Source organism: Podarcis gaigeae (genome assembly GCF_964106915.1).
Source record: "Podarcis gaigeae genome assembly, chromosome: 5".
In the NCBI taxonomy this organism is placed as follows: Eukaryota; Metazoa; Chordata; class Lepidosauria; order Squamata; family Lacertidae; genus Podarcis; species Podarcis gaigeae.
Genome location: NC_139681.1, coordinates 59,081,086 through 59,105,209, shown reverse-complemented (window position 1 = coordinate 59,105,209; position 24,124 = coordinate 59,081,086). Strand labels below are relative to the sequence as shown.

The 24,124-nt window shown below is 43.9% G+C and overlaps 2 protein-coding genes across 2 annotated transcripts in view; one reads left to right on the top strand and one right to left on the bottom strand.

Moving 5' to 3' along the window:
- SLIT1 (slit guidance ligand 1) overlaps positions 1-24,124 on the top strand; it is a 127,036-nt gene that overhangs the window by 16,657 nt on the left and 86,255 nt on the right. Inside the window, exons 2-4 of the mRNA XM_083737927.1 lie at positions 8,255-8,326; positions 8,741-8,812; positions 10,417-10,488. Of these exons, the coding sequence (XP_083594053.1) occupies positions 8,255-8,326; positions 8,741-8,812; positions 10,417-10,488 (216 nt within the window). The remainder of the gene's footprint in view (positions 1-8,254; positions 8,327-8,740; positions 8,813-10,416; positions 10,489-24,124) is intronic.
- The window catches only part of PGAM1 (phosphoglycerate mutase 1), a 152,485-nt gene that overhangs the window by 84,490 nt on the left and 43,871 nt on the right, over positions 1-24,124 (bottom strand). The window lies entirely within an intron of this gene.

The window sequence follows — 24,124 nt, the reverse complement described above, 5'->3', positions numbered from 1 at the left end:
CACCCCCTATCATTGCACAGTTGTTGTGGAATCCAGACATCAAGTGCTTCTTTTCTGAGTATTCACTTACGAGTTTTCAAACCACAGTATCGGGATTCTTCTCTCCAGCCAATGCATCAATTTGTTGTAGTTAGTGTAGTGTGGAATCCTCCTACTGAAAGATTACTCTCCCAAGCATTATGTGGGAATTGATACTGTATAGCACTGTTGGGTTCTCAGTTGTTGCTCAATCTGCTGTCCAGATGCTAGCTGCTGATGGGTCACTTTGAATCTTTTGCTCTCTCTTCTTATGGCTCATTATCTTCAAACCGGATTTTCAGCCAGACACTTCTTCAAATTGAGCGCTATCCTCTGACAACCCTTTAAATAGTGGAATCTCTTGTGGAAAGTAGGACATATAACCAGCCATCCAATCATGGGTAGTCCACCATAGTGTCTAATTTAGCCCTGAAGTCAAAGAAAGGCTAAAGGCAAGAACTTCATTGCCAGGAATCATATTGTAGAAGTGTACTTGATATTCCTTATTGTTCTCTGCCACATTCAAAGGATGACATGGACTGATACAAATGCTAGTCTTTTTACAGATCCTAATGTGGTTTCGGGAGAAGTACTGTGAATGATATAAGGATATTAGACTACATTATTCGGTTTGCAGAAAGCTGTACAATGTAACCAGAGGAGACTATGAAGCTTATTAATTGAAAAGATTATTATGCCACCATATAGCCAAAGAGTCGAAGGCAGATTACAAAAATTTAAGATGAAAAGAGCAACAATAGAAAGTATGCACACAAAAAGCTGCACAGTTATAATTCAGAGTTTAAAATAATCACGCTGGAAAAGCTTGAATTTGGGGGGTGAAGTTGACTCCCTGTCACTCAGAGTGCTGACAATTTCTGTCACCTTTCTCCCTCTCCTGTAGTTATACACTCCACTTCATCTTATTTTGCTCTATACTATTTTTCATACCTATCACTTCTGAATGATCTTTGCTTCATTGCATATTAGGTGTAATGTTAGTCGCCGGGTTTGCAGGCCTTCCTCATTAATCATCCATGTCTTAGGGTGCATTTTAAATGGGTTTGCGTAACTGGAATATGCTAATTTCATGATTTATTTAAAGCGTGTATGCAAAGGTCTGTGCTGTGCTTATCACTGCTCGTCTCTGTTTGAATGCAAGAGTTTGGGAGGACCTGCAGGAGAATTCAGAGCTGCCACAATCGCCAGGGCAACTTGTCAGGTGCACAAATTCTAGCCAACATCAGTCTCACAGTAACTCCCCCTTTATGTGCCCCAACTTCCCCTCTTTCTCAATTGCCAGAGTCATTAATTCAGTCACTTTATACACCAGAGAGCATTGCAGTCGCAGTGGGAAAACCCGGTAGTAAAAGCTGTAGAGACCAGAAAGTCTTGCCTGCCTCCCATTATGGCTCTCACAGTTTGGTGCAGTTTTTGAGGCTTAATGTTTTATGGCAGAGCTGGAACAGTTTAATAACCTCATAAAACCTAATGGAGTGTTGTGTGCTCGTACTCAGTGGTTGCCAGTTACCATTTGCTTGCCCATTGTCACTTTGCAGCTAGTGAAGGTTGTGAATTTGGTAATATACGGGGGTGGGACAGTGGGACACTGTAACTAGGGATACTTCCCTCACAAGTGAGTGAACTGCGGGCAAAGGTGAGCCCCCTAAAACCAGTAACCCCCTTCTTGCAGTTTTTTCACAGCATCACATTCATTCCTTACACACGTTCATTCTTATTATCTTTGCTCTTTCTGTCTGGGGCTTAAATTCCTGCAAGCTCCTGCCCTGGATCATGAAGCCTTTGCTTTTGATATTAACCACAGACACTGCCTTCTAGGGCTAATGGTCTTTATGCAAGAGCAAATGTTGTGAATATTGTTTTATTTGGGAGAAGCACATTTTCACCACCATCCTCCCCCATTTATTTCTCTCTCTTGGAAGAAATGCTTGCAGCGCTTCCTGATTACTCGATAATCAGGTAATATTGCTGTGGCTGCAACTGGTTTCTGTGCCACGTGCCCTTCTCTTATTTAAATGTTTTTTAAAATGGCATTGAAAAGTTTTCAACTTGTTTATGTTGGGGTTTTTAAAGTGCCATGAATAGAAGGCTGTTCTGTAAATAAAACCGTTTATTGTTATTAATTATTAATATTCTGGATGATAGCAAATTGGGCTACATCAAAATCAGCTAGAAAGATGGTCTTAATGGTTAATTAGAGAGGAAGAACCAGCGCCGTCATCAGAGAAAAATAATAATGAGGGAATTGATCCATGGGAAAATTCTCAGTGCCCTTTGGAGAGCTCATCTATATTTTAGGAAGCAGCTGACTGGTTGCTGCTTTGGTATTCTTGAGAAATATCAAGAATAATGGTTGTTATAAGAAGACTCTCCTGAGTTATACACAAGGGTTTGATAGGGCTAGCAATGATGCTGCCACTACAAAAAGCATTTTGAAATGGTCTTACGGTACATATGCTAAAGGGCAAGTTCCTTTTACAGCTTGCAACCCCTTCTCATTCCCAATTTCCCTTTGGAGCATAAGAGATTGAGCCAAGCCAGTGCCAGCATATTGAGAGGTAGTTTTCTGAATCAGTTTGATTCTTTAAATTATCCTTGACTATATTTAGCCAGAACTGTTGGATTTTCTTTTCCAAAAACGTTGCGGTTTTGCTGAATGTATCACCTCTCAGACTTCAGACACCCTTAATAGGATTGCCAGCTCTTGCCCAGGAAGCTACACTTCTTGCTTTAGTACCAGGTTTCACAGGCCACGTTTAGGAAAAGGCGTCTTCTTCCCAGCTAATTTTGGGGTGAAAACAGTAATCCCGCTCACAACAGCAAGCAGGGAGGCCAATGGTATCCTGTATCATGGAGACAGAAGACAGCATACCCAAATCCTGCCTCTCTGACCTAGAGATGTTAATATGTCATTAATCACAGTCTCCAGCTCTAGAGCTGCAGCCCTAAGGAGAACTGGCAAACTCCATCAAACCTACCAAGGATTAAACCAGGGGTAGGCAACCTAAGGCCCGGGGGCCGGATGCGGCCCAATCGCCTTCTAAATCTGACCCGCGGAGGGTCCGGGAATCAGCGTGTTTTTACATGAGTAGAATGTGTCCTTTTATTTAAAACGCATCTCTGGGTTATTTGTGGGGTATAGGAATTCGTTCATTATTTTTTTCAAAATATAGTCCAGCCCACCAGTGGCGTAGCATGGGGGGTGCAGGGGGGGGCAGCCGCACCGGGCGCAACATCTGGGGGTTAGGGTTAGGGGGCGCAAATCCACGGGTTAGGGGGCACAAATTACTTGCCTTGCCCCGGGTGCTGACAACCCACGCTACGCCACTGCAGCCCACCACATGATCTGAGGGACGGTGGACTGGCCCATAACTGGAAAAGGTTGCTGACCCCTGGATTAAACAAAATGCTTGTGTCACAGAAGTAGGCAAAAGTATGCAGACCACATTTTCAACTCTCAAAGATTGTATATATATTGTCACTATGTAATAGAGGTGGAAGCTGTTAGCAAAGATTCTACCACTGGTGACAGCAAAGTCTGACATCCTTTTCTTCTGTGGAGAAGTTGTTGTTCCGTTTCATAGCCAAAGACCAAAGTTGCCATGCTCTCGATGTGTCCATGAGCTTCCTGAATCTTATTACACGTTTTTGAGAAAAGGCTTCCTCCACCCACCCTTTCCTTTGCCCCCCCCCCACCTTTGGTCAAGGCAGAGAATTCGTGATGTGGTAGAGGTATGACTTTGACAGACTATAATTAATATCTGAGAGATTGATGGGGACCTGGAGGCGGAAGAACCACTATTGAGTTAAATAGCCCTGTTGTTGTAACATCATTGCAAATAAGCGTTCACCTGCTGCTAACTCCTTTCCGTGTTCTCAAGGCCATAAATTCAATGGAACAAAGAAGCTATGGGAGCTGCAGATCTAGGGCAGTCATGGGCACATATGAGGGACACAGAATTGTGAATGAGCTGGGGGGACACTGGCCAGCTCAAGGGCAAACTGTGTCTTGTACACAGGTTGGAGAGTCCGTCCCTTCTAATGGATTTGATCTAAACAGAAACATCTGGTCTAAAGATATATTCATGGAGCAGTGCAGGTACTATCTATTCATAACTGAAAATACTGTAACCTGTTCTGAGCTCACAGAATAGGGAGGAAGCCTAAAATATATCATTAATCCATCTACACTCTTTGCTGATGGGGAGGAATAAGCCAGTGAATCCACAGTCTTGTATGTCTGTAGAGGTAATAATGTTTAAATGCATTGAGATGCCTTCTATATAGAGAGGCAAATATATTTGATGTGCCTCTCATCAAATATATTTGAGGCCTGGAAGACTCACCCAAGCATTTAAAGCCGGGAAATATCTAATTAATCATTGGCAAAATGTAATCTACTGTCAAAGGTGTTCATTTTGACATTTCAGTGTGCAAGGAAAGTGACAAGCAAAACATCCAGGGCTGTATTAAACCAGATTGTTTCATTAGTGAAAACCAGCACAATGATACAAGTGCAGTTGGATCCTGCATCCCTATGTCATCCCCAAATCTGCTCTGGAGGGTCAGGAATGCTTTTAGTGACAGAATGCCTTAGCGTGCTTTAGCGTGACATTGAATACAATCCCCTCTCCCTTTTGAGCTGTAGGATGGGATGCTTCCCCCTTAGCATGCTAAAACTAAGGAGTTACGCTGCATTCACTTGGCATCCTTACTGAATTGACAATCAGGTGCTTTTCAGAGAAATGCACTCTGACACCAGTAACTTAATAGTCACATTGAGATAGGAAACTGGAGCAGAGGGGTGGGGGTAGCCTGCACTGAGGGGGTAAAACAAAAAGATTCAGCTATACCAGGAAGCACTTGATTCCCTTCTAGCACTGGCTGCCCCGAGCTGGGAGCCCCGAGCCAAAAGGTTGCGCTTTTGTAATTGAAAATGTAAATTTCTTAACATTGCGGCTTATGATATTCTCTGGCATTTGTGTGTGTGTACATGACTATGCTTCAGCCTGCACACCTGCAGCTGAGTTCACATGTGGCACCCAAGACAATAGGCACATCTCCTAGATGGCCCCTAGACACCACAAGCAATATAAATGGTAATTTCCTGATGAAGTCATTTTGTTTGGAGTGGCTGGTTTACCCCAGAAAGCCCTTGAACACATGACCCTGATTTCTAACTGCTATTCCTCCTTCCATATGTGATTGAGCACAGGGCTGTGCGTCGGGGCACCCACTGAGGGGCATAAACATTAGAACAGTTTCAACAGCTGCAACAAACTCTCTCTCTCTTTCTGGCAGTTGTCTTGACTGCTGTGATGTTCTCTTGAATGGCCTTTTCGATTTCCCTGTCTCTGGAGGTTCTGAGCCTTTTATTGGCACGGTTTAAATTTCTCTTCACAACATGCCAGCAAGCAGCAAAACACTGTTATTATGATCCTGTGCGCTTGAGGACAAGATTACCTTGGCAGTTTCCCCTGCCTTATAAATGTTGCGGGGCGGGGGGGGGGGGGGGAGTGACGGCGGTGACGGCTAGCTAGATTTTTAACATGGCCTTAAAAACCATAGGCTGTTCTTTCCTTTGGTGATCTGCGTTCAACTTGTATGTTTTCATCCTTCACTAGATTGACAATATCCCTAAAAGAACTGGGAGTTCTTCCCCATTAAAAGCAAGAGGCAACAATTCAGTAGGTGTAGTTTTCCCCGTCAATGATGGGAGAAGTTGCACCTGTCTGACTTACGTTTTCCTCAGAACTCTTAAAGGAACAGAAGTCTTTCCGCTTTTGGAGCAGAGGTAGCTAACAGGGGTGTTTCCCAGATGTTGATGGACTACAACTCCCATCAGCCCCGTTCACTGGCCATGCTGGTTATGCAAGATGGGAATTGTAGTCTAAAAACATCTGGAAGGCACCACATTGACTATCCCTGTTTTGGATACCTTTACCTTTAGCTGCTCCCTATTTCAGGAACTGAAAGGAAAGATGGTTGTAAAATGCAAGTTTTTGCATCTCTATTTCTGTGGAGAAGATTGAGCTCCAAATTATTCAGGTTGTTGAGCAATTACATTTCTATCAACTGTCGTGGAAAAAAATGGGACATCCCATATTTTCTCACGAGAGGACGGCAGCCATTTTGGCCGCCACAATTTTGCACAATTTTGGGCCACACTCTCGCCCTGAAAAGGCGCTTTTCGGTGCAGCGCTTTTGCATGGCATCCCAAAATGTGCATTTTTGGGTGCCGTGTCTGGGAAAAGTGGTTTTTTGGGGGGGTGATGTCATGTGGGTCATGTGACTTGCTCAGAAGTGCACTCCTGGAAGATGGTGTCCCGGATTGGAGCCACTATGTATTGGTGGGTACGCAATTAGCCTTTTAGCTGCCTCAGGTTCTTATTATGCCATGCATGTTTGTCATTGTAGCTTGCATAATTGCAGCAGGAATGAGTGTAGGTTTCAGCCTGACACAAAAGGGCAGGGAGCAATGCTTGTTCACCCCATCCATTCAGGGTGGTCCTTCCTGGTGTCTTGGAAACGTGGTTCCCCGTTCCACCCGCACCAAGCAGTCTCATAATGAAAGGAGGCCAGCAATCTTTGTGATCGAATGGATGCAATTAGCTGCCATTTCAGCTGGACAATGAGGTCTCTCCGAGGGATGATGCCTGCTTGTTTCATGGGCGAAGCCATATGCATAGTCTTGACCCTACGCAAGCCAAGCATACAAATTATCCGTTTGTGGAACAGTCTGGCTGAGGTGGAATCGCAAAGAATTTGTCCCAGGACCCTCCTATCAGTAGGCAGTGGGTTGAAGCTGAGAGTGGGAAGAAAAGCTGGTGCTGTGTATGTTTGCTCTGACGCATCCAAAACTCCACATTCATCACAGTTGGAAGGACAGAGAGTTGGCATTGCACACAAAGGCACTTCCTCCAGCCATGGCAAGTAATTAGTGGTTCCCTGTGTGTCAGTCTCCTTTGCCACCACATTGGGCTAGAAAAGATATCTTTGAACACCCAGAACCCTAAATACATACCAAAAAGCCATCACTTCCACACTCTGCATTACACACCTAAAGTTTCACATATTTAATGCTGTCTCAACACAGACTCTTTGTATATCCCAGATCCCATCTAAAATCTCTCCCTGGTCTATCCAGGCTCTGGTTTTCACTCCTGCTCAAACCAGTTAGGTTTTTCCTTTCCTCTCTTCTGTTGGTGAACCTTACCAGTCCTCCCACTGGCTACTTTTGATTCTGATTTTGGGGCTCAATTAAAAAGGGGGGAGGAAAGGGGGGGGAGTAGTTTGTTTCTCATCCTCAGTAATTGTAGAATGAAACTTGAAACTGAATAGCTGTAGCACAGAGACCTGAAGGTCAGAGAGGGGCATCAATGCACTGCAACTGGCGGCCATGGAGCTAGTTTTTCATACCAGTGAAGAGGCTGAGGAGGAATATATATTCCCCCCCCCCCCCGTGCTTTCTGCAGTGAAGCAGGCAGGGAAAAGAGATGCTGTTGAAATGTCAGAATTCAGACCCATCTCAAGTTTGTGAAAAAGCTGCTATTTTGTTTTTTATTCCATTCATTTCATTTCTTACTTGCCCTTCACCACTAGATTCCAGAATGGGTTACAGTGCTATAACATACAGGATTAAAATTAGTTAAAATAATTTACAGTCAGAAGAATAAGGTGGGTCCTGCCTGTCTGCCTATCTATTCGTACCTGTATGTGCGTGAAAGGCTCACAACCCCCTGCTGCTCAATAGATGAACTCTTGTGAAATATGGTGCTAACTATGTAGTATGCTGTCCAGGACAGGTGAACTCTGTTTTGCTTGTGTGGAAATAGTACATAGGAGGCTAGCACTATTGCATTAGGGACTACGGATCTGGCACTGGGCTGGTCCTACCATTAGGTAAAGTGCAGTGGCCGCCTCAGGTGGAGGTGCTGAACAGAGGAGAGAGCTCCGCATTGCGCACATAACCTGCCCTGCAGCCTCTAAGCTAGGTTGCTGCCCTCAGGTGCAGTTGAGCATACTGTCCCATCACGAGTCTTGGAATAAGATTCAACTGCTAGCCCAGTTATAGCCTCTACATGGCATGGCAGTGGACAGGCGCCATTTTGTCCTCTGCCTCAGGCAGCTGAATGTGTTTTAACTGGTCCTGGCTGAAGCCTAGCACCATGTGCCTACTTCCTAACTTATAGTGTTTCTGTCCTTCTCTTCACAGGGAGCTGAATGGGAACAACATCACCCGCATCCACAAAAATGACTTTGCTGGGCTGAAGCAGCTGCGAGTTCTGTGAGTGGCCTCTCCCTGTTGCCTCCAAAGTGATACTATCCTCATGTCTCCACCCCTGTTATTACGGAAGCCACGTGGGGCTGCTGTGTGTGTGTGTGTGTGTGTGTGTGCGTGCGTGCGTGCGTGTGTTCCCTTTAATTCAGAGGTGGGGGACCTTTTCCATTTCTTTCTGGGCAACCTTCTGAGGGCCACATGCCAGTAGTAGTGGGCAGGGCCAGGAGCAAAGGGGGCAAATTTATGCCTTTGTACAGCAACTTGCCTTCAACAAACGCTCACACACCCTTCCCTATCCTGTGCACAGTCAGCCCAACAAAGAGGAACTCCCATCTGCTAGGATGCTGGGCTCCCTTTGTCCTCTTCCTCTTGTTTTTCCCTTCTGCTATCCCAACTCTGATGCTCTTATTCCTTTTTCAGGCAGCTGATGGAAAACCAGATCAGCGTGGTGGAGCGAGGGGTGTTCGACGACATGAAAGAGCTGGAGCGACTGTGAGTGTCTCAGGGAACTGATCAAACTACAGAAGCTGTCGGTGGGGGAAGTATACACACAGAGGGAAAAGATGTGTGTGTGGCACGCGGTGGGGGGGGGGTAGAGATTTCCCAACAGAAACCCTGTTTTCTCTCTCCCCTCCATTCAGGCCATTCACAGGCCTAGGATCATACACTTGGTGGGTTTCTTGGTCCTAGGAAGTTCAGAGGTGGGACTGGGCCAGGGGTGGAGAGAACAGCTCAAAAGCAGTCAGCTCCAGTACCTACACCAAGAACCAGTGCTTCTCCACCCCCACCCTCCTGCTGACACAGGCAGATGGTGTGAACACTAAGTGTTTTTACACCCAGCCCTGAACAGCCTGGCTGGCATTTACACCCAGATGCTTCCCAGTCTGTTCACCATTTCTTTCAGATCTAAAATAATTCTCAGCAGTGTGCGTTCAACGAGGGGCAGTGTTCAAATCAACCCAAGCTGTGTCTGCCTCTTTTCCACACAACAGCTGTAAATTGTCACCTGCGAAACGTGCTTCTATTGTCTCTGAATATATCCTTCCCTTGTCCTGCCACAGCCAGGGGGAAAGGGTTGTTCCAGTGCAGTCCTGGATCAGACTGGCATGCCTAGCATTGTGCAGAACATGCTACCCCTTTAATTGGCAAATGCCAGGCTAAATGGACTTTCATCAGTATAGAGATATCATACAGAAACCCCAATCTTCATCCATAAAGCATCATGGGTAATTCATTATTGGAAGTTTAGGCTGCATTGCCTTTTCATTAATCTGTGGCCACTCTCTGACCATTATCCATGTCCTGTACAAATCTGCAAACACCACAATTGGACCTCTATCTAGTTGTGTCTTGATACTTGGTCCTTTGTATCAGTTGCCCATTCAGATTCTTTGTTCTCCCCCTTCCTTAAAAACAATACTAAATTATATTTTAAAACACATGTAGTTTGCAATCTGAATTTTAAACCCCCCACTAAAACTGCACACATCTGTATACAGGTGGGTAGCCGTGTTGGTCTGACGCAGTCGAAATAATAATAAAAAAGTTCAGTAGCACCTCAGAGACCAACTAAGTTTGTTCTGGGTATAAACTTTCGTGTGCATCTGAAGAAGTGTGCATGCACACGAAAGCTTATGCTCAGAACAAACTCAGTTGGTCTCTAAGGTGCTACTGGACATTTTTATTTTTATTTGACACATCTGTATAGTTTGCCTATACATTCCTATGTACCTTTGACAGGATTTGTACCCCTCTTTTCTCTTGAAAATACACACTTGTACCTTTTATCACAAGTATTTTTATGTTCTTGATCTGTAAGGGTGTGCTGAAACAAATGGAATAGTTGGCTGAAAAATATCGGTCAAGGTTTTAGGGAGGTATTCTAGTTAAGCTGTGAGATCATTGGGGCACAAAACTACTAGTGGTAGCAACAAAACCAAGTGACCTTTAAGCACAGCTGCTATTGTTGTAGGATATATAATAAGGTGCAGAACCTGTGGACTCCCAACTCCCATCAACCCAGGCTACCATGACCAGTGATCAGGGATGATGGGAGTCTGTGAATGCTTATGAATCCTTCCCCTCTGTTTTCTTAGACGTCTGAATCGGAACCAGCTGCACACTTTGCCAGAGCTCCTATTCCAGAATAACCAAGCATTGTCTCGGCTGTAAGTACCTGGAAATATATTGCATATTGCTTTTGTTTTTTCTGCCCTTTTGAAGAATGGTGTTGAGGGAGTACTGCAAATCTTGAATGGGAAAGCAGCAAGAAAACTGTTTTGGGTGTGGTGCACCAATTGCTGTGTACTGGAATTGGCTGATGGGGCTACCAGAACATCAAGGTGTGGATCTGCGGTGTGCCCTGAATGTGTAGAATGAGAAACGGAACACCTTTGTCCAGTCCACAACTGCCACATCTTGAGATCCAGGTCACAAGAGTTTTAAGGCATGGTACAAATTGAGGCTGCATGCACCCTAACCTGTTCGTAGAACACAAAAAATGTGTTTTGACAAAAAATGTAGTTTTTCTCAGTCCAGAATCATTCATCCTCATCATCAACATGCTGCTTTCAGTCTTTGATTCTAGATCCTGCCATTCTCAACAGGTGTGTGGTTACTTGATACACATTTGAAAACCCTCACCTTGATTAGGTTATCTATGCCTTTTCCTTCCTGCATATGCCCCAGGTAAATTAAGTAGGAAGTGGTGTCTGCAGCCTTGGTATACACCCACCCACAGTGTTATTGGGCAGGTGTTGATACATTCCCCCATTCATGGGGCTGCTTACATTTCTCTTCAAATGGATGCACTGCATTTAAAATGGAAACAATCTGCAATGAGGTCCCAGTCCCCTCTGAATTAAACCAACTTCTCAAGCAATGTTTTTCAAGGAAGGCGGAATACGCAATAGATCCAGATTGCATGCGAACTACATAGAAGAAACAAGTACTCAGTCTCCATTGATTCCAGAATAAAATGTTGTGTGTACACAGCCTGGTATTATTGCCACCTGGGTATGGAAAGACTAGTGGGTTCTTGAGATCTTCATACATATCACTTGGAAGCTGAGGACATTATATGTATTGGGCATTTCAAAGGTCATGTGTTGCACACAGATGACCACAATCCACCATGAACTGCAGATTTTAGGTGGACTGAATCCCGCTGAATGCCTACATGGAATAGCAGCAGAGATATGGAAGTTGATCATTGATCATTTATCTAGAAAGCTTTCCTGTAAAACAGAGGTGGGGGATATTTTTCAGCTTGAGCGCCATGTTCAAAGTTGCTTGCTGGTGCTGGACAGGGCCAGAGGCAGAAAGTGGGTGGGCAAGCAGATGTAACTGTTCCCTTTGTATACAGTGGGCTTCATTCCAGACATGCAGAAGTTTCTACGTCCCAAATTGCATAGGTACCATTAAGCATCCGTTTGTGTCTGTGTACACCTGTATACTCTACAAAAAAGAGCTGTGATGACTGATGCAAGAGGGCTCTTTAGATTTTTGCTTTGCTGAGTTGATTGTGAATCTAAACATTTTGTCTCCCTAGCTGAACAGACAATATATAATCACTTCTATCCTCCCTTGCTAATTACCAAGAGCTAGGAAAGACAGAAGATGAACAACTGTGTCTTTTAAAAATAAAGATAAAATGTTCATGTAAAATAATTAATAAAAGGAAGTATAAAATAACATTTCCTTTGTAGACCTGCCTCCTTAAAAGCTCGTGCTAATAACTTGAAATATGCAGTTGCCCATAAAACGTGTTTATAATTATGTATTTCTTTATGGCTTCTATAAATACAAAAGTAACAATGACTTGCATAACATGTTTTCTTCTCTGTGCACCGGCAGCTGCTAACAAAACATTATCAAAATCATAGGGGGTGGGCACCTGCCAAGGCTCATTATCACATGTTGGAGGGATTCAAAAAGGGCTTCTGGCAAAGCTTTTGAGTCAGAAAAAGCCACTTGCATTGTTAAAGTGTGTGTGTGTGTGTGTGTGTGTGTATTTGTGTGTGGGCACAAACACAGAAGGTAGAAGCATTAGCAGAGATGACAGCTTGCAATAGGAGAACTACTAGTAGAAACAAATGAATTACTTAAGCTGAGTTTTTGGCTTGGAATACTTTTTGTTTTTTAGCTTTTGTAGAGGTTGGCGGATAACCATGAGTCATTTCATTTTTCCTGTCTTATTTCCCTTCCCCATCTTCACTTATCCAGGCTTGCCTGATTTTTAAAGACCACTTTCTAGAGGCTGGTGGAAGAACTTTCAGATCTCATTTAAGAACAGAAGTTCATACAACCACAATTAAAAGATTTTAAATCATCACAAGTGTTCCTGTAGAAATTATATGCTGGTATACATTCTCCCTACCCGCACAGAGAATGACGGTCCTTACTGTGTCAGAGGTAGCCAATGTGATGCTTTGCAGATATTTATGGCCTACAGCTCCCATCATTCCTGACTATTAGCTACACTGGCTGGGGCTGGTGGAAGTTGGAGTATGATAACATTGGGAAGGTGCCATTTTTTCTACCTGAGTTATAAGGGGAAGGGATGGGCTGCAGTGCATCAGAGAGTAGTTACCGTATATTTTGCTCTATAAGACTCACTTTTTTCATCCTAAAAAGTAAGGGGAAATGTGTGTGCGTCTTATGGAGTGAATGCAGGCTGCACAGCTATCACAGAAGCCAGAACAGCAAGAGGAATTGCTGCTTTCACTGCACAGCGATCCCTCTTGCTGTTCTGGCTTCTGAGATTCAGAATATTTTTTTTCTTGTTTTCCTCCTCCTCCTCCAAAAACTAGTCTTGTGGTCTGGTGCATCTTATAGAGCGAAAAATACGGTAATTTTTATCTTCTTTTTGTATCCTTCACTTACAAATGGCCTTTCTAATGACATATGAGTTTCTTAGAGAGATTAAAAACTCATGAAGAACAGAAAATCAACATATATTATCTTCAAATGCTTACTTACATTGTTCCTTGCTGGAGGCTATGAATATGTGGCAGGGTACAGATGTCTAAAGCCATATTCTTCCGATCAAGTGTCTGAAATGGACCCCTGTCAGAGCTAAGGAAGACAAGCCATTAGACCTAACACAGCAATGTTGTCATTTCATTTTTACCCATGCAAACCAGACTCTGCAGAGTGCCTGGAATTATATTGGGAAGAGGAAAAAAGCCCAGTTGGAGAAGCCCACACGATCATAGCACAGTATCCTCAGCCAGTGGGTGGCATTCTGTGACTAGAGAAAGAGCACAGCTGTGTAAGGGAAGCAGAGGTTTCGGAGAATAAGTGTTTGCTTCCCTTCCCTCTCCCAACATTTTAAGGAGTGCCAGGTTGATTCCTGAGGAATGTCAGCATGGCCTGGTTTGTTCGGGGCTCTAATCCCAAGAAGAAGGACAGGAGACATGTGCAGATATTTCCCACTGCTCTCCGGGACATGCTTCTCATCCAGATGCAAGACCTTAGGAATGAGTATGAAAGGAAGTACCAAGGAGATGGCTTCCTCTGTTTTATATGTGATTATAAAAGGACAAGAGAGGGGATAGGCCTGTGCCAAGCCCCCTAAAAGGCACGGTTTCTGAGGCAGCCGTTACCATGGCAGCTGATGGCTTGATCTAGCTTATTGCCATTGACTGTCGACTTTGCTTCTTCAAGCTGTTAAACAGTTATTCACTGTTGTTGGACAGTGTGCCCCCACAACTGTGTATCGCCCCCTCCCAGAACGATGTATCCCCAAGTCATACTCAGAACAGACCCATTGAAATCATTGTCCTTGACTAAGGCAAGTGCATTGATTTCAGTGGATCTACTCTGAGAATGGGTTAGTTGGATGCAAATTTCCATAAATAAAAATGTAGACATTTGTGAGTTTGCATGAGGGGCTCCAGAGCATAGGTGCACACAAGTGCACACTCACAAACCCACACATAAAACCAGGGCGTCACGCTAACTATGAAGTTCTGGATGGATTAAACCCTGCAGTGCAAAGCTACTTCTTCCCTACCTGATCTGGCCTGGATGTGATTAATTTTCAACCTTCTGTTAGATGTAGCAGATACACATAATATTTATATTATTTCATTATATTATATTATATCACAAGGCATTTCAGTGAAAGGCAATGACACACAACCCTATTTCTTGGTGACATCTGAATCAGATATGAGGCTGTGCAAGCTCTGGATGCAGTGGTGGACCTGCAGGAGGGCTAATGAATTGTGTTGGAATCCTGAGAAGATGGAGGCTCTTTTGGTACCCCTGGATGTATCTTTGTCCCTAGAGGCTCAAGTGTCCTCTCTGGCTAGGAGTGCCTTCTACCAGCTTCATCTGGTTCACCAGGTATGGCTGTTCCTGGTCAGGGACAGCCGACTTCTGTAGTTCATATGTTGGTAACCTCAAGTCTTAATTACTACAATATGCTGTACGTGGGGCTGCCCTTGGGCCTCATCTGTGATGGCTAAACTGCTGATGGGGGCAGATAGGTGACAACATGTTACACTGTTGTTAAAATCTCTGCAGAAGCTGCCTATCTGCTACCTAGCCAGGTTCAATGTTCTTGTATTAATTTACAAAGCTCTGAAAAACTTGGGATGAAATAGAAGGGCTGGTGGCTATGGTGCCCCGTGTCAAGGAAATGGTGACGGGGGAGGTAGAGGATTCCCTCCCTTATTGTAGGGGTGGGTCAGCCATGTCTGCCTGGTTCTGAGTTTTTAAAAAATGATGTGCATTCATAAGCCCTTGGTCTAGAATGCAAGTGGTCAAATAAGCTGAGAATTGCATATACAACTGGGGGGGGGGATTTTGCCCCTGTTTGGGGGGACAAATGTTAAGTATCATGAGCTTCCACATACCTAAGTTTCCCTTGGGTACGCTGTAACCTTTGATTTGTTTGTTGGAAGAAGCATTATGCTTTCATAGTCATTGGCACAGGGCCACTCAAATTCAGTATTGGAGGACTTTGTAATGTTTGCTGCCATGGACCAGCTGTAAAACTCAACATTCATATTTCACAGTCTGATGATTTTCCAAAAAGACATGCAGATCACACTAGGAAGTGCTGTACAAGAACTGATGCTGCCAGAAGTGTGTCTTTCAGAAATATGGGTACTTTTCTTTAGGTGTTTCGGGTATTCATAGCTCTTTGAGAACCTTTGTTCATTCGGCCATGATGCTCCCTCCCCTGGTAGGACTCCTTTGGTTGTTGTATTTCTTCCGTATTTGTTGTGTTTAAGGTATCTCTGGAATACAAAATCTTACCAATTTGAGGCAAGTTGTTAAAAAAAAATAGGACATTCTTGTATATGCTTCAGTCTCAGATATTAAGGATGTCACAGAACAGACTTGTAATTATGTCCCTCTCTCTCTTAAAAAATGCAAATAGAAAAAGAAAAACCAACACCATTAGCTCACATTAGCAAAAAATAATAAGTCGTCAGTCCTGCTTTAAACATTAATATAAACAGTCCAACTAGATCCCCAAATGAGATTAATTATAGGTAAGATAAAACTTTATTCGCATTAGCCAATGGCCATAGCAACAGTAAAACATTACAATATACGCAGAAAAGGAAATTTGATATAAGAGCACAATTTAAAGTCCTAAATCAGCTGTCAGTTAGTGGCCCTTATTCTGATTGCCCCTGCTATGAACCTAGCAACCTTTGCTGTTATCTGCTCATTTTGATCTGATAGAAGAAAGGACATTGTGGCAGTGGTTGAGCGCCCTGGGATGGTTAGTATGAGTGGAGTGATGATCTAGTTCCTCAGGTCTTTGTAGAGAGTACAAGACAGGAGGACGTCTGCCGCTGTTTTGGTGCTACGATCTCCACAGGGGCAAAGACGTCAGGCGGGATCTTTTGGAATCGACCCTCAAGTACTGCAGATGGAAAAATATCCAGTCTTGAGAGATTAATGATGATATATGTTCAAATGTAGAAAAGGCTTTGAGTATGTGTGTCTTCAGGTGTGGTGCATTATTTGCCTTTTGGAATTTCAAGCCTGGTGGCAATACCAGTGCATTAGCTGATGTATATTTAGCTGGACCCCGTGTCTTAGGTGCTGTGGGATATTTAAGTTCAGTCACTGAAACTGAGTGAGTCACTTTGGAAAGAAGGATGCCAGGGATGCTGTAGGCAGTGGCCTGTGGAGAAACACTGCCCAGTTCACTGGCTGGTTACAGACTAGCTTCCCCACAACTACCACACCTCGTCTCCTTCTTTCAGGACATAGGCTCAACCAGTCAGAGGAACCAAATGCATAAGCTGTGCGACAGCATGCCCACAGTCTGGTAATGGTATCTCTTTAAAATTAAGTTACAGACATTGCTATAGGTCTTGGGTCATAGATGTGTGTGGAAATGGCACACAAGTATATGCTGGCTGGGACTAATGCTGCATCAAGGTCACCTCTGGCTTTTACAGTAGAAATAAAACAATTAAGATAATTATAGTAGAGCAGAATTCTGCCCCCTCCCTTAATCGGCTCTGTCTTTAATGCCATCCTTGTAAACCCAAATCTCATCAACAGAAGATGGATGTGGGAGGGAGGAATGTTTAGGAGACTCCCTCATATTTCCTTCCTTTGTTGGCCAAGAGGTAAAACAGCTAGACAGAGGCAAGGCGAAGTGGATGGTAGGGGAGGGGTCCTAGTCTTAGAAGATCTGGCTCTTCACAGTTTCTAACCATCTCCCACATCACCTTTAGTTCCTTGTCACATTTTAAGCTTTGTGTTGTTCTTTTACAGAGAACAACTATGTACAGTGCTTGGAACTTCTCTATTGACTTCTCCTGACTACATGGAGAGTATCCATGCCTTTAATTGAATGTTTCTGCAAGTATTTGCTGTTGGTGTGGAAATTCTCCTTGGAATTGGAACAGTCATAAGGACAAGCTGTCCAACATATTAGAGCTGGGCAGGGAGAAAAGCAACGTCCTTCATGGACCGTGGTAAAGAAAATGAGCAGTGAGCCCAGAAATTCATTAGTTTAGCACACAACGCAGCTATGAATATATTAGGTGATGTTAAGCAGGCCACTACAATATTCCAAGTTTGAAACACTAGTGTCCCCCAACTCACATTTATAATATGAGGAGGATAATACTGACCCCGATGTGCTGCCAGACTCAAAGCCTGGAGTGACTCCTTGTGTTCTGACTTTCAGTGAGTTGTGTATGGAGTTCTCCTCTGATGTTTACTCCTGTCTCCTCTCCTATGGATCATTCCAACCTTAATATCCCGTACTAGTCATAAAATGCCCTCTGCAGTTTATTGTTTTCTCCTATAACACAAATAGTATTTTCCCACCATGACGATGATGAATTCGGTTAGGGTGAAACTGAGTCTGGTGCATTTAAATCAACTCTGAGCACTAGCAGGAATGACAGCCTTAAACTGCGGTTACCATGCCTTGCATGGGAAATCTTGGTCGCACAGCTGGAAGTGGTGTCACCCTACAAGCCAGCTGTCCTCCCATGCCCTTTATGAGTCTCGTTTTAGAGGATGGTCCTTTATTCCTCACAGTCTCTTTGAATACAAAGGATGCCCCCCTTTTCAGTTATGAATGTTTCTCAAGGCTATTATTAAGTGGCAAACAAGCTGGTTTGACTGTAACAGTTTCCCTCAAGAAACCTTCGGGGTATTCTTGAAGAATTCCCAGCATCTATACAAAATTACATTTCACAGGAGAAATCATGATAGTTCAAAACCTGTTGAGATTTGTAATGTAATCTTAATGATCACTTTTGCAAATGACATTTTTAAAAAAATATCAGTCCTAGGCAGTGTTTTTTTTCTGGGGGGAATGCAGGGGAACACATACCCCTAAACATTTTTTGAATCTAAGTTTGGCCTCAATATGAGTAGGAAAATGAGAGTACCCCTAAACATATTTTTTAGAGAAAAAAAGCACTGGTCCTAGGTATGTGGCTCCCATTAGTTGAAGTCTACTCTAAGCCTTTGGCCTGTAATTGTGATTGTTTGCCAGGTAGGCAGGTTGAGAGGGTGTGTTGTGGCAGTGGAGAATTTCTCTCTCTCCACCTCATGGACCTTTGTGAAAAAGGACTAAGACTTCAGTCAACTACCCACTTACCAGAGCTCAATGGGACTTCCTTCCAAGGGGGCATTTCCAGGTGAGTCTTTTAAAAGAGGGCCCCGTGGAACATGTGTACTCTTTTAAAGGACTCACCCTGTATAAGGCTGTACCACTGTGGGGGAGCAGGCTGTGTCAACTAATGGGCAAGACAGTGGTGTGTTTAGATTAAAGGAAAAGTTTCAGTGGGAAAAGCACAGTGTGGAGAGAAGATGGTGTTTGGGGGAAATGATCTGAGGCAGGACTCAAGTCATCAGCTCCAAGGAAGGGTACCTGCTAATGTTGATCAGTAACCTGCATTTGAACTCAGAATTCACCAGTCTGCATGTCTGGATTTGGATATGGACATGTCTTTTGGGGCATTCTTTCTACAAGGCATATTTCATCTAGTGCTAATGCCCATGTGGGTTGCACAGATTTTTCCATGTGAGCTTTTGTGTACATTCATCTCTGCATATGCATGAATGCTTTGAATTGAAATCTGCACTAGTGGACTGTGCTTGGTGAGGTGTATTTACCCGATGTTGCCGTTCCCTCCCCTCAATTAGTATTTCCCTACCCTCCTTAAGTTCTGAAAACCTGAGGTCCATTGTGGGCGTGCATGAAGGCATTTGTTTATGTGTTTTCATCTATACTTTAATTTTTATTTTATTTTTTTAGATACAGGTTTTCCAACATACCAGATTTGCCCAAAATACTGGGTTACAGTTTTGTTTTGTTTTGTGTTTTGTTTTGTTTTGTTTTGTTTATGTGTGCATGTGTATGTTCAGCCTGACCTGGCCCCACCCTCTCTGAGTTCTGGAAACCTGAAGTCCATTGTGGGTGTGCACAAAGGTATCATGGGTACAAAATAGTGGGTAAAAGAATACAAAGTAAATATGTGTGTGTCCTGACCAGCCCCACCAACAGTCTACAAAGAAGTGACTCACCAACAGGGGGTGTGGTGATAGGTGACGGAAAACACCCTACCCACCCAATGTGCTTCCATACATCCACAGCTGGGTAACATGCAATTTTATGTTGGATTTCCCTCCTTAGGAAAATCCAAATTAAATGGGGTGGGGTGGGGAGAGTATGGAATACTACTTGAATAAGAGCAACATTGTATGGATGATGCAAAAGATATGGACACCTGGGGTGCATCAAATCCACTTTAAACTGTTGTTTGGACACAGCCAGAGAGTCCTGCAGCACTATAAAGACTTGTCGTTTTCCATGCCTCAGACTATCATGGCTGCCTCTCCCGAAGTTGCTCTTTCCTAACTGCTGTTGCATCACTGACTATCTTCATGGTTTATGTGTGGTGTAGTTGTTTTGATTTAGGTCCCACATTCCCTTTAAGATGGCATATATAGGTCTATGGTATTTTGTCCCCACAGGAAACCTGTGAGATAGGTTAGGCTGAGAGGTGGTGATTTACCAAAGGTGTCCTTAAACCTATGCTCTTTGTCCTCTGGAGAGTATCTCATTAAGTAGCCTTGGTGCCTGAAAATGGTGCTTAGTTGATATTTTGCTGGAGAGCACCTGACCTTGCTGACCCTGCCTCAAATGGGGTTTAATTAAACTGTCAGCACTGGACGGAGGAACAAAGGGCCAGGCCTCCCCCACTTCCCCCCCAGTCTCACACTAGCAGGAGGGCAGTGTCACTGTGAAAATGAAGAGCTGTTAAAAATGAATCTTGTTTCCCATCAAGGAAAATTACCAAGGCGGGAAGGTGACCTTGGCAATCATGCAGCCAAATACATTTCCATCGCTCTCCTCCTTGCTATGCATATAGTTGGTGACCCACAGTGATGTCCGAAAGATAGGCAAAAGTGGTGACAGGGAGAGAAAATTGTGGAGTTTTCAAGAGGTTTCAAGAGGAGGTTTCAATGTAGGTTTCAAGATACAAGTTGCTTGTTATTCCTTGCCGGCCTGGCCACAGAGTATGATCATCTGTCTCCTTGTTCTCTTGACTCTACAGCTGTTTTATCCAGCTACTCTATACAAGGCAGCATTACTGTTTTCGTCCACACCATGTGAATGACAATGCCGTGCCTCCATCTCTGTGGACACTCACAGCACTCCTGTTCACATTCACAGTCTTCCAAATAAGGATCAAACTAGACATTACACCACAAACTTGCGTAACAGTCACTTTCTCTGAGATAGGTAGACAGAATGGATATAGCTATAGATATATCAACCATCGAGGCTTCATGTTCGAGTGAAGGACTGGCAAGGTGGGGTCTGCTTAATCTTTTCTCCCTCTGCTCAAGATTCACCCTTCCTCAGCAGCTTTGCCACCTATGGGGAAAGGACATAGATACCTCTTTTCATCACAGGAGAGGTAATTTTGAATGGGGAAAATGGCTGGAGGGCAGAGGGTGAAGCATTCCCTCCCCTTGCTGTATCTTCACTGAAGATTGCTGCCGCCTGTGACTCCTTTTTATTCTTTTACTTTAAAAACAAACAAACCCAGTCTGCTGTGTGACTTCTAAGATTATTGTTCTGAAATCCATACAATTTGTCACTATCATGATCAGAATGAATTCCTTTTAAAGGAAGCAAATAGGAAACCTGGTTAACTAAGCCTATAAATGTCACTGGGCTGCCATTTCAATTGGTTTAGCCTATAGCCACTCAATAGTATTATGAATACCAAATGTCTGAAACTCCAGTTCCATTAAGAGGATATAGTTTTATTGTAGAATTGGGGACACATGGCAATATAGCCACTTTTCTGAAGCTAAGCAGGTCTGGTCAGTTCCTGAATGGCAGATTGCCTCGAACCCCATCTCATCATTTCTGCAGGAAAGAATAGGCAGGTATCTTATATCTGTTGATGCCACCCCACCCCCCACCCTCAAATACCACAACTGCTTTCAACTAAAAACAACAGCATGGGATATATGGTGATGGTTCTCTTGCCAACTTTCATTCAGGCAGCAGTCTAAGAATCTCTTTCCATTAATCTCCAGTTCCATCACTTTTCATAACAAATCCTCTTTTGGCATGCAGTTTCCATAGCACACATATGAAATGTATTCTAGGCAATAAAGAGGTAATAGATGAAGAGACGATATATTGCTGGCCATCCTGGTTATTAACAAAGTTATCAACAAAGGCTATTTGCATTTTAACAATGCATGTTTAGGGCTTTCTACAGTGGTATACAAACTGACCTAATTTGCAGATTTTGACTTATTGCCTTAGGATAGATGCAGTGCATGTCCGTCCTGTCCCCCCCCCCCCCCTTCCGTGCTTTGAGTACTTGCTGGAGATGCATAGTTTCTCTCCTGGTCGCAAATATGTATGTTTGATGAGGCAATGAGCATCTTCCAAACTTGGAACAGACCCCCAGCAGTGTGTTCCATGTAGTGCCACAAATCAGGACCATCTGTGGAAGCAGCAGGTGTCAGTCATTTTATGTGTTGTCAGAGCAATCAGACCTACACCAAGTTTCCTTTTTTAAAAATAACAACAACACAACCCATTAGGTCCAAGATACTTTGAATTAAGGGAGAAAGTAGGATATAATAAATAATATAATATATAAGCATGTTATCATAGCTATGTTCTTTGTGAGCTCTTAAAGATGAATGAATACAGTGGTACCTCAGGTTAAGAACTTAATTCATTCTGGAGGTCTGTTCTTAATCTGACACTGTTCTTAACCTGAGGTACCACTTTAGCTAATGGGGCGAACAGCTGCTACTGCCACACAATTTATGTTCTCATCCTGAAGCAAAGTTCTTAACCTGAGGTACTATTTCTGGGTTAGCGGAGTCTGTAACCTGAAGCATCTGTAACCTGAAGTGTCTGTAACCAGAGGTACCACTGTAATAGAATCATGGAAGTGTAGAGTTGGAAGGGACCCTGTGGATCTTCTAGTCAAGTCCCCTGCAATGCAGAGATCTCACCTAAAGCTTCCAGTCTCTGCTTAAAAGCCTCCAAGGAAGAAGAGGTCACCACCATCTGAGGAAGTCTGTTCCACTGTTAAGCATCTCTTACCATCAGAAAGTTTCTTCCGGGTGTTTAGTCGGAATCCCCTTTCCTGTAACTTGAATCCAAGTTTGCTCCATCTTCCATGTGACAGCCCTTTAGATTTCTGAAGGTGGCTATCATGTCTCCTCTCAGTCTCATTTTTACCAGGCTAAATATACCCAGCTCCCTCAACTGCTCCTCTTAAGACTAATGACTACTTCCCATTTTAGAATCGTTGAATCACAGAATTGTAAAGTTGGAAGGGATATTGAGGATCACCTAATCCATCCTTTCTCAACCTGTGGGTCCCCAGATGTTGTTGAACTACAACTCCCATCACCCCAGCTAGCAAGGCCAGAGCTCAGGGATGATGGGAGTTGTAGTCCAACAACATCTGGGGACCCACAGGTTGAAAACTGCTGATCTAGTCTAACCCCCTGCAGTGCAGGAATATGCAACTTTCCCAGTATGGTGATAGAATCTGCAACCGCTCTTTAACCAGCTGAGCTATCTCATGCCATCAGGAATCGAGTGAATAGGCATTTCAACCCCCAGTTGAACAGTGACAACCTGTTGATTTGGTGCTGGTTTGGACCTGACCTGTTTTCTTTTTCTTAGATGTAACATTCCTGCAAAGTGTTTCCTGTGAGGTGAGAGTTGTCCTGCCTTTATGCTCCCCCCCCCCCCCCCGGTGAGGGGGCAAGTCTTGTCACCAGACATGTCAGGGTTTACCATTTGCAATTCTCTACCACAATCCCACAGTGCTGGGGAGGGGAGTGTGTGTGCTTAAATGGCATAACTGACAAAAGACCCTTCTGTGGGAAGAAGGCAAGAGGCTCGGTGCAGAGAGTGATTTGCCGAATACCAATAAGGAGGAGAAATTTGCTTTGCCAAAATGGTTGGGGTGGGGTGGGGTGGGGTGGGGGGAGGTGTGTGTCTGGGTCTGTGCAACTCAGCCTGGAAGGAGGGGGAGAGTTGTGGATGCAGGGTTAATGTCAACAGTGATCAACAGGAAAATGGGATGGGATGGGGGGGGGGTGAGCTCAAAGCAACAAAGAGTCAGTGTGGCTGGGTGACAGTGATAACAAATGAGGTGCTAATGGGTGAGGAGGATCACCAGAGTACTTAGTCCAAAAGGAGTTGGCATGAAATAGACAGCTATACTTGGCTGTGTGGTGGAAGAGGCTTCAATCTGCACCCCTGCTTTATGTGCATAAAAGTTTCAACTGTGTCCTCGTGCATGATGAAATTAATTTTCTGCATGAATGGCCAATCAACAAATGGAACAGAGGAAGCAACTTTATTATGAGTCACACCGTGGTCCATCTCATTTGGTATTTCCTACACTGACTGGCAGCAGCTCTCCGGTGTTGCAGGGAGGGGTCTCTCACAGCCCTACCTGGAGATGCCAGGGATTGAACCTGGGCCCTTCTGCATGTGAGTCAGACACTCTACCACTGAGCACAGAATGCAGAAACATTTTCCAGGACTGAGACTGCTGGTGTTACACTTCCTGGCCTAGGGTATGACCTATATGTTGTAGTGCATGGAGTGCTGAGCATGAATGGGTTCAAATTCCCATTCATGGTGCACTCCTGTACACACCTAGCACTTACTTCTGAGCAGACATGCCTACTTAAGTCAGGAAGCTCACTGGGCAGCCCACCTCTCAGCTTCACTCATCTCAAAATGGATAAAATTGGACAATACCCATTTGCCACCACGCTGAGCTCCTTGGA